At 36.4% G+C, this 12,724-nt stretch overlaps 1 protein-coding gene across 5 annotated transcripts in view; it reads left to right on the top strand.

The window, feature by feature from the left end:
• The window catches only part of LOC118265171 (mitogen-activated protein kinase kinase kinase 15), a 32,830-nt gene that overhangs the window by 9,956 nt on the left and 10,150 nt on the right, over positions 1-12,724 (top strand). For 3 of the 5 annotated variants that reach the window (XM_035577896.2, XM_035577898.2, XM_035577895.2), the window contains exons 4-17: positions 476-654; positions 1,258-1,536; positions 3,340-3,510; positions 3,850-3,962; positions 5,383-5,584; positions 6,056-6,164; positions 6,579-6,748; positions 7,163-7,343; positions 7,870-8,070; positions 8,662-8,812; positions 9,295-9,509; positions 9,700-9,795; positions 10,211-10,350; positions 11,561-11,710. In XM_035577896.2, coding sequence (XP_035433789.2) covers positions 476-654; positions 1,258-1,536; positions 3,340-3,510; positions 3,850-3,962; positions 5,383-5,584; positions 6,056-6,164; positions 6,579-6,748; positions 7,163-7,343; positions 7,870-8,070; positions 8,662-8,812; positions 9,295-9,509; positions 9,700-9,795; positions 10,211-10,350; positions 11,561-11,710 — 2,357 coding nt within the window. The remainder of the gene's footprint in view (positions 1-475; positions 655-1,257; positions 1,537-3,339; positions 3,511-3,849; positions 3,963-5,382; positions 5,585-6,055; positions 6,165-6,578; positions 6,749-7,162; positions 7,344-7,869; positions 8,071-8,661; positions 8,813-9,294; positions 9,510-9,699; positions 9,796-10,210; positions 10,351-11,560; positions 11,711-12,724) is intronic. The other 2 variants (XM_035577900.2, XM_035577897.2) reach the window with 1 other exon arrangement.

Raw genomic sequence — 12,724 nt, 5'->3', positions numbered from 1 at the left:
GTTGGATATATTGAGTTTTTGGATTTAATATTTAGTCGAAAATTTTTTTTTTTTGTGGGGAATAAATCAACCATTGATTTCCCCTGCCTTGGATTTAATATGTAATCGAAAATGAACCTTAGTGTGAATATAATCTGTATTTTTTGTGGGGGAAAATCATCCATTGATTTCCCCTGCCTTGGCCAAGGCGAGAGGGAGTGTCAGAGTCTTAGTGACTAAAACTTAATAAAAACTACCCAGTTTCTACTCCTGCTTTTCGAGTTGGAGCCGTGGTAAACCTGATAGGTAGTCCGCAGCTCCGAATCAGGCATTAGTCCTACTGAGAAAAAGAAAACTCAGATTCAAATGAGACTCATAACTGGAAAAATGGGTACTAATCACATTACATCCACCACCTCGTTGGAATTGAAACTCATTAAATACCATTCTTTGTTCCTACAACCATGTTTAAACGGAAAATAAATATGTCCGACAGTTTCCACAGTTGTCGCTACCGAATTTTCTGTTCGTGTCATACAAACTGACGGAGGCCGGTACCTGTGTGACGACAAACCCTGCAGCCACGAAGTTTAAGGGAGATGATTCAGCCGACCCCAAGCAACCATTGACCTTACGACTCAAGAATATCTTGCAAGATGTCGAAGTGCAGACTAAGTAAGTACTTTTAAGGAAAATTGGGACTTTTATTTTGTAAAGGATTTTAGTTTGTGTTTACTGTAGTCTCTTTTTGTGGGAAAAGCAAACAATTGATTGACTAAAGTACATTTGTACGTGGTAATTCTGGGCAATGGCTTCCGCGCAAGTTCCATTGTAGCGGGTTTTCCTGCACGGAGCAACTCTTTGTCCACTTAACCTTTTTTGGTCTGGGTATCATGTGTATGAACCTATATATGAATTAGTAAGAAAATGAGGGGAAGATTTAAAAAAATACGTTGAAGGACAGGTAGTCTTTTTCACCTCGTGGTAAGCGATTAATTTGGCCGCCCATGGACACTCAAATGGAGATGGCGTGCCCTACTGGACATCTATGACAAGGATTAGCCCCAAAAGCTTTAAAAAGACAGGAGTGGAAGGAGGGTAGGGAGACCTTTGCTCTGCAGACGGGATTATTATTGGCAGGTAGCTGATGTACTAAGGAGTAACTTAGGCTTAGTCAAAAATTCCTTAAACCACACGAGTGTAGCCACTGGTTATTACCTAGTAAATAATATTTGTTGGATATTGGTATACAATAAAGAATTTCTTATTTTTCCACAGAGCCCATCTCCAAGAGAAATTCCTATCGGACCTTCGCAAAGCTAGGGAGACATACAGCGGTAGTGAGCTCGCAAACATGTTGCACGCCATGCGGCGTCGGCTAGACGACCCGGCCGTGTTATCAGGAGACACGATCCTCAACATGCTGATATCCTACAGAGAAATCCAGGACTACGACGCCATAGTACATGTCGTAGACGACCTCAAAACTATAATGAATAGGAAGAATTACGTCAATATGCCTATTATTAGGTTTTTGTACGCGTTTGCTATGAATCGGTAAGTCTATTTTGTACCTATTGATGGATATGAGTCCTGACCAATAGCATTTGACTCGAAAATTAATTCTCTGCATCATGTATAAGATATGTTTAATGGGAAAAATGTATTTAAGATTTTAGTCTACATGGGAATATAAAAAGATAACCTATACATTTTTTGTTGCTAAACTAGTATAGCCTCTGTAACGTGTATAACAAATGATGTATTGTATCTAATAAATAGCCAATAGATTAAGATACTGTTTCATTCAATCAAATTTATTAAGTAGGCCGCAGTATTTTTCTGGATGACTTCCGCGTGGTACAATGATGGTCAGCGCCTGATTACTCCTAAGGTAATGTTTGCTTGCACTTGATGAGATCAAATTTTAAAATAGATCCAGTCTATTCCACTGTACGTCGTATAATATACTGTCAAAGTATACTATTAATGTAAAGAAACTACAATAAAGTTTATTTAACTTTTTGCGTCACCACGTTGTATTTTGTAATAACAAATTCAATACAATGATAGCTGTGTTACTTTTCAAATAACTTGGAATAGTTACTTATAGTACTATTTATAAACTATTACTGCTTTATGATTTACATTGAAAATTATAAAAAGACTTGGTATTATTTATTATTAGATGGTACTGGTTGCGGTTTTATTTAAATCTCTGTGTCCTATTCTATTCATGACGTGATTATTCAGTCCTTTAAAGACCCATAGTTACTCTGTCCTTGGTACCGGTCATGTGGAACCAATACAAAACGATACACATAACAAAAAAATAATTAAACAAGGCTACTTTGATGTTTAGTTGTTAACCGTCACACCCAGAGTCTTAATGGTTTTAACGTAGTCCTTAGCAATGGTTTTAGGAACACGTTACCAAGGAATAAGTAATCCTCTGAGTACGAGGGTAAAAGATTGGACTAGCATGGCACTCAAGAGTCATTTAATGATTCCTTACACCAGTCAGCAATGGTTTTAGGTATTTCGTTACAATAGAATTTTAAGTAATGGAAATGTCTCTGAGCTCGGCAGTAAGAGATTGCACTAGCATCTATTAAATTATTTTAAGTTCGAAATGTTGTAAATGTCGATATTAATAATATTTGCCACAAAACGTTCCGTTAGGTACACTTTACTTAATACAAAGATTCTTATTTTCCGCAATAAACTCGCAACCTTTTTTTACTAAATTTAATTTCCTTAAGTACAAGGAAACACACACACACACACAACTTCACGCCTTTTATCCCCGAAGGGGTAGGCAGAGGTGCACATTACGACACGTAATGCGGCTATACAATGTACAAGGAACTTTTCAATATATGTTTTTATTCACAATGGGCCTTTTTATGGTTTGTTATCTCGCCTGGTGGTAAGCGATGATTGGGCCTACCAAGGAGCACGTTTACATAAGCAAACTAATCACAAATGCTTGACTTTTTTATGAAATACGCCGGTAATCCAGCAGACGGATCACCTGATGGTAAGCAATCGCCGCCGTCCATGGACAAGTGCGTTGCCGGCCTTTTGGGGGTTAGGATTTTAAGGGTTGTTGGGGAATCGGAGATTGGGAAGGGAGGAATTGGGCCTCCGGTAACCTCATTTACACAACGAAACACAACGCAAGCGTTGTTTCATGTCGGTTTTCTGTGAGGCCGTGCAAGCCGGACCATTTGCCGTCATGGCTCTCTCACACTTATACCCTATTATATTATTTATGCTCTTTGGGGAAAATAAAACGAAAACGGTGGTTTTTATCGTTTAAAATAAATTATAAACAAAGTTTGTATCATCACTTTACAGGCGGAATAAAGAAGGTGACAGGGAGAATGCTCTTCGAGTATGTGTGAAAGCGTTGGAGAAGAAAGAGAACAGGTTCCCAGACATGCTGTGTCTGTGTGGCCGCATATACAAGGACAAGTTCGTTGAATCTCAGCACACTGACAAGGAAAGTTTAGGGAATGCAATACATTGGTAAGTGTTCAAATCCATTCCTTGGTTAAAGTGCCATTTGAGTATTTTTATCCCCGAAGGGGTAGGTAGAGGTGGACATTACGTCACGTAATGCCGCTATACACACTTTTCATCATTTATGTTATAAGTCCCATGTAATAGCGGGTGAGCTTATTGCCATATACTGGGCACAATTCCAGTCATCGTGCTACTACTGAGAAATTTTCGAAAATCAAAAAAAAAAAAACCAGTAATACTTTTCCCGACCTGGAAATCGAACCCGAGATCCCCTGCCCGACAGTCGCACTTACGACCACTCGCCCAACGAGGCAGTCAAGTTAATCTATTATTTTATTAAAGGTACAGACAGGGTTTCGAAGTGCAACCAAATGAGTATGCAGGCATCAATTTGGCAACACTTCTAGTTATAGCGGGCAATGACTTTAAAACTTCAGAGGAATTGCAACACATAGGTAAGTGACATTTAATAAAAAGATTTTCAATAGAACGTCTTAAATGTCTTCCATTATTTAACCCCAGTATATCATTTAAATTCTAACGGCATACGACGGGTTAATGTCGTCAATGCTTTTAATAGTAGTACCCCATAGTATACCTTCAACTAATGACTTTTTGTATAACTAGTCCATAAAGCACTCTCTTTGTAAACGTTAGCAACTCACGTAGTTATCATCAGAATGGAGAAAGAGCAAGACACTTCACAGTAACTTTAAAACTATTCCTAGAAACGAAGCTATCTTTTCCCGTTTGCCCCTTATCCGGCATTAGACGAAGCTATTGACATCTATCCACACTTTAAATTAGAAAATGTGATATTTCTAGCCAAACCCATTATAAGACTTTTGACTTTTAACTCAATCTATTTATTATTAACCTACATTCTAGACATACTTCGAATACCAATCTTTCACGGATATCGGTCAACTGCCTATTTACTAACAATTCTTATTATCCAGAGTGTCTAGTACAAGTTTGTTTTACATTGACGTGAACCATGCGTTACTGCGTTTAGCCCTCTGATTGGTTGGTTAACTTGGAGCTGGCCAATCAGAGCGCAGAACGTTATAAACGTGTCAATCGCGTTAACGTAAAACAAATTCGGTTTTGGCTTAAAGCCAGATAGACAAAATGTCTAATAGGTTTATTAATTTTATGTGCCCATTAATCTTGGAGTACTTGAGTTTAACATAAATTGTACGTAATTATATTATTACGTTTTGTTTTATCTTATTTGCTTTGAGTTAAATACCGGAGGAGTTTGTCATTCGGTATTTGGGTAGCGTTAGTAGGAATTGGGACAAGAAATAGATAACCTCAATACAGTACATAGTATCAATGTTAGAATGTAATGCTGCTAGTTAGTTTTAACATAATACTATTGCTATGGAAACTAGTTTTCTATAGGAACGATGTGTTCTTTCGTCTCTTAAAATGTCCTGTAACGAAAAATATAAGTAAAATTCTATATACTAGTTTTAAATTTTTTTTAAACGTTGCCCCACACTAGGATTTTCTCCTGTGTCGTGGGTGCGTTTACAAACATACAAGTTCACATACACATGACACCCAGACCCGAAACAACAATTTGTGGATCACACAAAGAGTTGCTCCGTGCGGGAATCGAACCCGCTACCCATTGCGCGGCAGCCAGTTGCCCAGCCACCGCACCAACCGTGCAGTCAATACAATACAATTACAGTGACTAATGTGTTATCAAACTTAAGAGTTTTAGTTGAGTTTAAACAACTTAACTATTTTTCTAGGAATGTAGACTTATTTTTTCATAACAATTCGTCGAGGATATAAAATTATATAAGGCTATCTAATTGTTTAAGGAGTTAAATACCTAATATATTTGTTTTTATATTCCAGGTATGGTACTAAACCATTTAATAGGTAAGAAAGGCAGTCTATCATCACTGAAAGAATACTGGGACGTAGCCACGTTCTTCGAAATATCAGTACTGGCACAGGACTACGTGAAGGCGATACAGGCAGCAGAATGTATGTTCAAACTCAAACCACCGAATTGGTACCTCAAATCCACTATTGGAAATATTGAATTAATTGATAGGTAAGAACTTTTTTTATTTATAATCCTATAAAGTTTTCTAGGTCTTAAGGCTGTAAATGAACAAACGGATCACTTTTGGGCACTCAACACCAGAGGAGTATCAGAGGCGACTTTTGTTGAGTAAAAGTCGCCTTCTTGACCTCTTATTCGCCATGAATATCCATCTTGTGTGTGTCATCGTCACCGTATGAGAGCGGCCACTAGCTCACCAGTTCACCACTAGCTCGAGATCAGATCTGTACACTTTGCTTAACGTTAAACGAAAACGAACCGAGAGCGCGTTCAGCGCTCTGATTGGCCGCCTCGAATAAACCAAACCAATCAGAACGTCGAACGCGCTCTCGTTTCGATTACTATAAACGTAAAACAAACTCGTACTAATCGAAACATTGAAGAATTATATCACGTTATTTACTACTTTATACTTTCAGCATAGATCAGTAATTAAATATAGTTTTATATATGTTTCAGGTTTAGGAAAAGTGAAGAAACATCACCGGAACAACAAGTGTTCTCGTTTTGGATGGAATACTTCGTAGAGGCAACTAAGAGTGAATGTGAAAATATTATTAGGTTTCCTGTAAGTACAGTCAAACTTAAGTTTCTCCTTTTTTAATAAACAATCATACTTGACTACTTGCTTTCTGTTTAAAACATTACTATACGCTATTGTTGAATACCATATTGAATTTAATGTTTAAATCCTGTAACAGGTTGCATTGACTGTGTTCAAAACAAATACATTTTATTATTCTTCATAATTCCATAAATGTAATAATGATAACACACAACATCTTGGCTTTTATCGCTAAATGGGTAGGCAGAGATGTACTTTACGGCACTTAACGCTGCTGTACAATGTACACCCACTTTTATGATCATACAAAAAACGTTTCTTTGGGAAAGTTGTTTGTAATCATGAGTACAATCACGTGTTTAAATATCCTTCACTAATTACCAGTCACCCTATATAATCAATACTCTATACTTTCAGGTATTAATATTGGAAACGACAAAAGTGTACATGCCTTCATATGTGAACGTCAACATGGGCGCTGAACAGAAATCTGTGGAGATCCTCAACTTGTGTCTGGATTCGATGCGCGGGGAATGTCGACAGGTCCATCGGTGGCTGTTCACTTCTGATATGATTAGGAGTTACAGGTAATTTTAATCATCAAAATTCATCACGAACATTAAAATTTCTCGTTATTCGAGTGGTCACAAGTATGGGAGACGAAAGTCAAAGTCAAAGCATTAATTTCAATTAACTTATTAATTAGGCACTTTTTAAAGGTCAAACCAATTTGTCCGTCAGTCCGTCTGTCAGTGAAGCTAAGTCCTCGTTCCAAAGTGTTGCTTCGTCGTTATCGATCGTTATCTTTTCAACAAAAAGTCTCATATTTTATACATAGATTGAACAAAATATTAGTCACCCCCTATATTTTGCAATGGCAAAATTCTTGACGATTTAACTGCCATAATCAGCTAGATTATTATTGAGAAACTTAAAACACACTCAGTTCCATAATTTCTTAATCAAATAAAACATATTACATTGTTATATTCTTCTTTCAGTTTATACAAACGCGACGAGCGATGTCTATTCCTATACGTGAGCGAGAATTCAGACGACTTCCAAATCTTCCTCCCGTCGCAAGCGTGTCGGCAGCGGTTACATGATCTGCTCGGTGAACTAACTGCTGACCATGAAAAGGTCACGGATTTGGATACCAGTGTCATGCAGGATCAGTTGAAGGTAAGGAATACTTCTTACTCACTTCTACCAACTGCTAAGCCCTGTTATAAAAAGTGTATTTTAAAGTTGTACGAGTATGGTCTAATTTACAATAACTTGGAAAAAATGCCATAAAACTACTTTTGTGTTATTTTTTCAAGCACGTATAAGTTACCGCCATATAAACTCGGCGAGCAGGCGTAAGCAAGCTATTGATAAATGTTAAGAAAACGTAAAAGGTAAAAGGTATGTAAAGCGAAACATTCCCCGTCCAATTTTTTTAATGATGCCTACTTTGATACGTTACTACTGAAACTATGATTTTCTTCTGTGTCGTGGGAGGTTTTACAAACATATAATTTCACATACACATGTCTGATTATCTCAATGTTGTGCGTGCGTCAAACGTGTTGATAATAAAATGGTTTGTAAGCATAATGTTAAAATAAACACTTTATTTACATATCAAGTTACTTTATACAACCAATTGGCCATGTTTATTTACTTCTGTCTAAGTATTTGTATAAAAAAAATATCTTCTCAACAGTTCGAATACGAGTTAGACGACAACAACCGCCGAGTGGTACTAGGTAAAGGTACATACGGCGTAGTGTACGCCGCGCGAGATCTCAACACACAAGTACGTATCGCCGTCAAAGAGATCCCTGAACGGAACCTCGGAGACGTACAGCCGCTGCACGAGGAGATCCTGCTCCATTCACAGCTTAGGCACCGGAATATTGTGCAGGTATGATTGTGTTATTTTTGTAGGCTTTTTGGGGTCAATAGACTAGACTCAAAACGTTGAGACGTTTTCTCTTGTCTCTCTTGTTACGTCGATCTCTTGTAGCACTATAAGACTTATTGACAATCGAAGGGCCTTATAATTTGTAGCGATATAGGTATGTAGGTATAGATATTTTCTCCGGTTTCGTCGATCACTTGTAGCACTTAAAGACATAATTATGACAATCGTAAGGCCTTAGTAACCTTATAATTTGTATTGTAAAATATATGTTGGTATTTCTTCTGTGACAAAGATTTCAGTTTTACTGACATACAGTAAAATTACTCGCCATCAAACGTAACAGTTTGACGAGTTCAGATTTAAGGCCACACTACTGTAAACTTATATAAGATAAATAAATATAAAAAAATGCATAAATCCCATCGGACTGCAGTCTTATAGTGCTACAATTTACATAATTATTTTAACGTTATAACTGTAATAGTAAGTGTAGTAAATGTTACGTTTTTCCGAAAATCTTGTAGAAATTTTACATTTCATACAATTAGTATATTAAACATAACACTCACTTTTTATGCGATATGTTTTCAGTACTTAGGTTCAATATCGGAAGACAACTACTTCAAAATATTCATGGAACAAGTACCTGGAGGTTCGCTCTCAGCTCTACTAAGATCAAAGTGGGGACCACTCAAGGAAAACGAAGCCACTATAGCTTATTATACTAAACAAATTTTGGAAGGTAAGATCTAGTTATTTAGTGTTTTACTTTACCAGTATCTGTCTATGCATTATTATAATAGAACTACAAGTGGTTTAAACTTTATAAATCATGTACTTTATTCATCCAAATTAAACTTTTTTGGTAATAATAATATAGATGCTATACATACATACAAGGTGTGAAAATTCGAACTTCTTTGAGCTAAAAATGAACTTAATTACCTAAAACATCACGGTTTACTAAAGTAAATTTAGAGGAGAAAAGCTTTACTCGTTTCGAGTCACGGAGGGACTTTTCATAATGAGCAGCATGCGCATGCCCGTTGACGTCGCGCCGCCTACTCTGAGTAAACCGTGATTCATATTTAATTTAATGGTTTACGATAGTTACTATTAAAAAATAGCTAAATGTTTAAAAATAACCTTATTATATTAGCCTGAATCTGTACTACTTCCTATATCATAGACTTGTCAGCTAAACAAACTCCCTAAAACTTCCAGGTCTCAAATACCTTCACGACCAGAAAATAGTGCACAGAGACATCAAAGGCGACAATGTACTAGTGAACACTTATAGCGGAGTGGTGAAGATATCGGACTTCGGTACGTCGAAGCGACTGGCCGGGCTGTGTCCTTCGACGGAGACATTCGCTGGCACACTGCAGTACATGGCGCCTGAAGTCATTGATAAAGGACAGAGAGGATATGGAGCGCCGGTTTGTATATTTATTATTTTTTATGGCATACGCCTGAAATTACACAAGCAACTAGCAACACAACACGAAAGTTTGTATAAAAGTAGGTAATACTTTCGATTGCATTGTAATATTATAAAATAGGTTGATGAATTTATAACTATACATGATATAAAGTTATGTTTAACACATTTGAATCATTTTCTTCCAGGCCGACATCTGGTCCCTGGGTTGCACAGTGGTTGAAATGGCAACAGGAAACCCGCCTTTTATCGAATTAGGATCTCCACAGGCAGCTGTATTCAAGGTAAGTAAACCGTCCGTTGATTTTGTCCCTGTTTATCCTTCATGATTGCTGTCTCTCTTTGTGGCATATACTACGAGTATACTTTCTGTACGTCATCCAGAAGTTGACAGTTGAGCATGCTTGAATAGGCTCGATTATGTAATTTTGAATGTTGTATGAAGAACTCGACAACGGCTGGATCGCTTTGGCTAATTTTGGTCTTGAATTATGTAGAAGTCTAGAAAAATTTTTAAAAGTGAGAAAGAATTTTTTGAGGCTACACGAAGGTTGCCAGGTTGGCCAGTAAAGTAAATAAATAAAATTATACCAAATCACAAACACCCTATAGTGTTCCCAATATCTCCACACCTGATATTCAGTAGTTGCTGCACTCGACACTAGTCCAACAAACAATTTCAACTTATAATTTCGTCAGGTTGGCTACTACAAGATGCATCCAGAGATCCCGAGCGAGTTATCAGCGAAAGCCAAGAACTTCATACTACGCTGCTTCATACCAGAACCGGAGCAACGGGCGACAGCAGCCGAGTTACTAGAGGATCCCTTCCTTTGCGAGTAAGTAATTTATGAAGAAATTTGTTTGATAATGTCTTCTGATGACGAGGATAGTGTGGGTTTTAGTTAGACTTTACATTAATTTATGTTTATCTAACTACTGGTGACAAGTGGTGGCACCAGCATAAAAAGTAAAACTTTATTTTTATTTTACACTTTATGTACAATGATACAATGGTGGACTTAATGCCAATTTAGCATTCTCTACCAGTCAAAGTTGGGGTGATGCAGAGAGACAATAGTAGGTGTAACACAAAACTTTAAATTCAATTATAACTTTTTCTTACTATAAAAGAGATAGTATTTAAAGAAGTTTCGATTATTATACCTGCCTAGCATAAAATAGCATCAAATATCTGCTCGTTTACCGGGTTATACCGTGAAAAATATCTAATAATAATAATTTTGCACATACATAAGTGCTATCTATCGTACGTAATACACAAGTGCTCTTCTCAATAAAATAATTATAATTGACGATTGACATAGGTTATTATTAGCTATTCTATTTGAGGTAATAATAAAGGTGCCAAATGATACCTAATAAACAAATATGATAGTGCAATGTCAATCTGAATTAAAAAGAAATATAGTTTTTATGGTTTTATAAGTAGTTTAAGTATATTAAATAGTTATTATAAATAAAAAGGACGTTTGTTTGCAAGCGTCAGGCGATTCGTGCGTTCCGCTCAATCGTCGCCAATCAAGTGAGTAACTAAGGCGACTCCTGCGCATATTTTATCGTTGTTTGATTCTCTTTAGTTTTTGTGAGCTGTCGATTGTATTTAATTTGCCAGTATATTAATAAATATGTTATTATTCTTTGTAGGAGTTGAAATACATTTTTATTGTATTTGAAGTTGATATAGTTAGTCTTTATCCTCTATATTTTATATATCTAAGTTATTTCTTATTAATTGTCGCTTGTTATTACGAAAAAAAATGTTGCAAATTGACAACAAAATTAAGCTTAAGCCGTATAACGGGGTGAATGAAATTCTAAGGATGAATAGATACAGAAGAGAGTATTAAGTCTTTAACTGTAAATAGAAAAGGGTTGAAGGCAAATCCTCCACTAACCTAAGTCACCGGTGACCCCAGTAGCGTTTAATGTGTTAAGCAATCGTTCTATAGTATCTATTCACCCTTCAAAATCCATTCACCCCGTTTTAACGCTACCTATATTCATTCTCCTAATAAATAATTTCAGGAAGAAGAAGCCAACGAGTCGTCTAGGCAGTAACATGGATTATAGCAGAAGCATCTCAGTTCCTGCCGATAAGGCTCGCCCAGTCACAGCTCAGAAAAAGATCTCAGAACCTAGCATAGCCAGTAATCTACCAAGTTCACCAGAAATCGAGTATGTATACATTTACTTCTATATAGTTTTAAATAGCATACTGAATTTGCTTTAGAGTTTGCAACGCATGGTAATTAAATGCCCTAGAGTTTTTTTTGAATAAAGTGTAATCTTAATTATTGTGTTTATTGTTGTTGAGTTGTGTTTTCAGTAATGGTTTATAGTTTACTAAGATTATTACTTGGTTTTTTTAATTTTGGATATTATTGTTATATTTTTATAATAACTATCGTGAGGTATACTAAATTAACTACAAAACAATTACTCACGTTGACGTGAGTGCGTAAACCGGGTTTTGCAGTTAATTTGGATATAGTTGCTGGTTTAATCTGAAGAATGGCTCACTAAAAGACTGACCGACAGACAGAATTTTTAATATTATTATATTTGCTTTGACATTCAAAAGTGCCTTCCCGGTCTATTTGAAATAAATAATTTTGACTTTGAAACGAAAATCGTTGGCTAAACCAGTGGTTATTCTGTCAATCGAATTTAATTCAGGCTTATTCTGTGACCGCGATCGTGATAAACCAATTTTTAACTAAAAATCACGGTTTACTCACGTAAATTAATGGAGAAAAGCTCTACTAGTTTCGAGTCACAGAGGGACTCTTCATCATGAGCAGCGTGTACAGACGCGGCGACGTCGCGCAGCCTATTGAGTTTTTTAGTTAATTTAGTATGTTCCACGATAGTTATTATAAAAATAAAGTTACAAGTCGTCCAAGATCTGAAAATACAAACTCAACAGCAAGAAATACATTGAAAGCATGATTCTAGTAATTAAATGATCTGATTTCAAACCGTTCCATACATGTTCTACGTTGTGTGATGTTCTCATATCATCATACGTAATATGGTGAGTGGGAGCTTATGTATTGGGCGTGGACATATAGATAATATATGTTAAATGTTGTATTGAGTTTTACATGAAATGTTACAGTATTGGCATAAGTACATAAACTCATTCACACTCCACGACAGATTACATTCTGTTGCGGGATGCGGGATTTT

The sequence above is a fragment of the Spodoptera frugiperda genome, chromosome 28 (genome assembly GCF_023101765.2).
Source record: "Spodoptera frugiperda isolate SF20-4 chromosome 28, AGI-APGP_CSIRO_Sfru_2.0, whole genome shotgun sequence".
NCBI classification, from domain to species: Eukaryota; Metazoa; Arthropoda; class Insecta; order Lepidoptera; family Noctuidae; genus Spodoptera; species Spodoptera frugiperda.
This window is presented reverse-complemented; position numbering and strand designations above follow the sequence as displayed.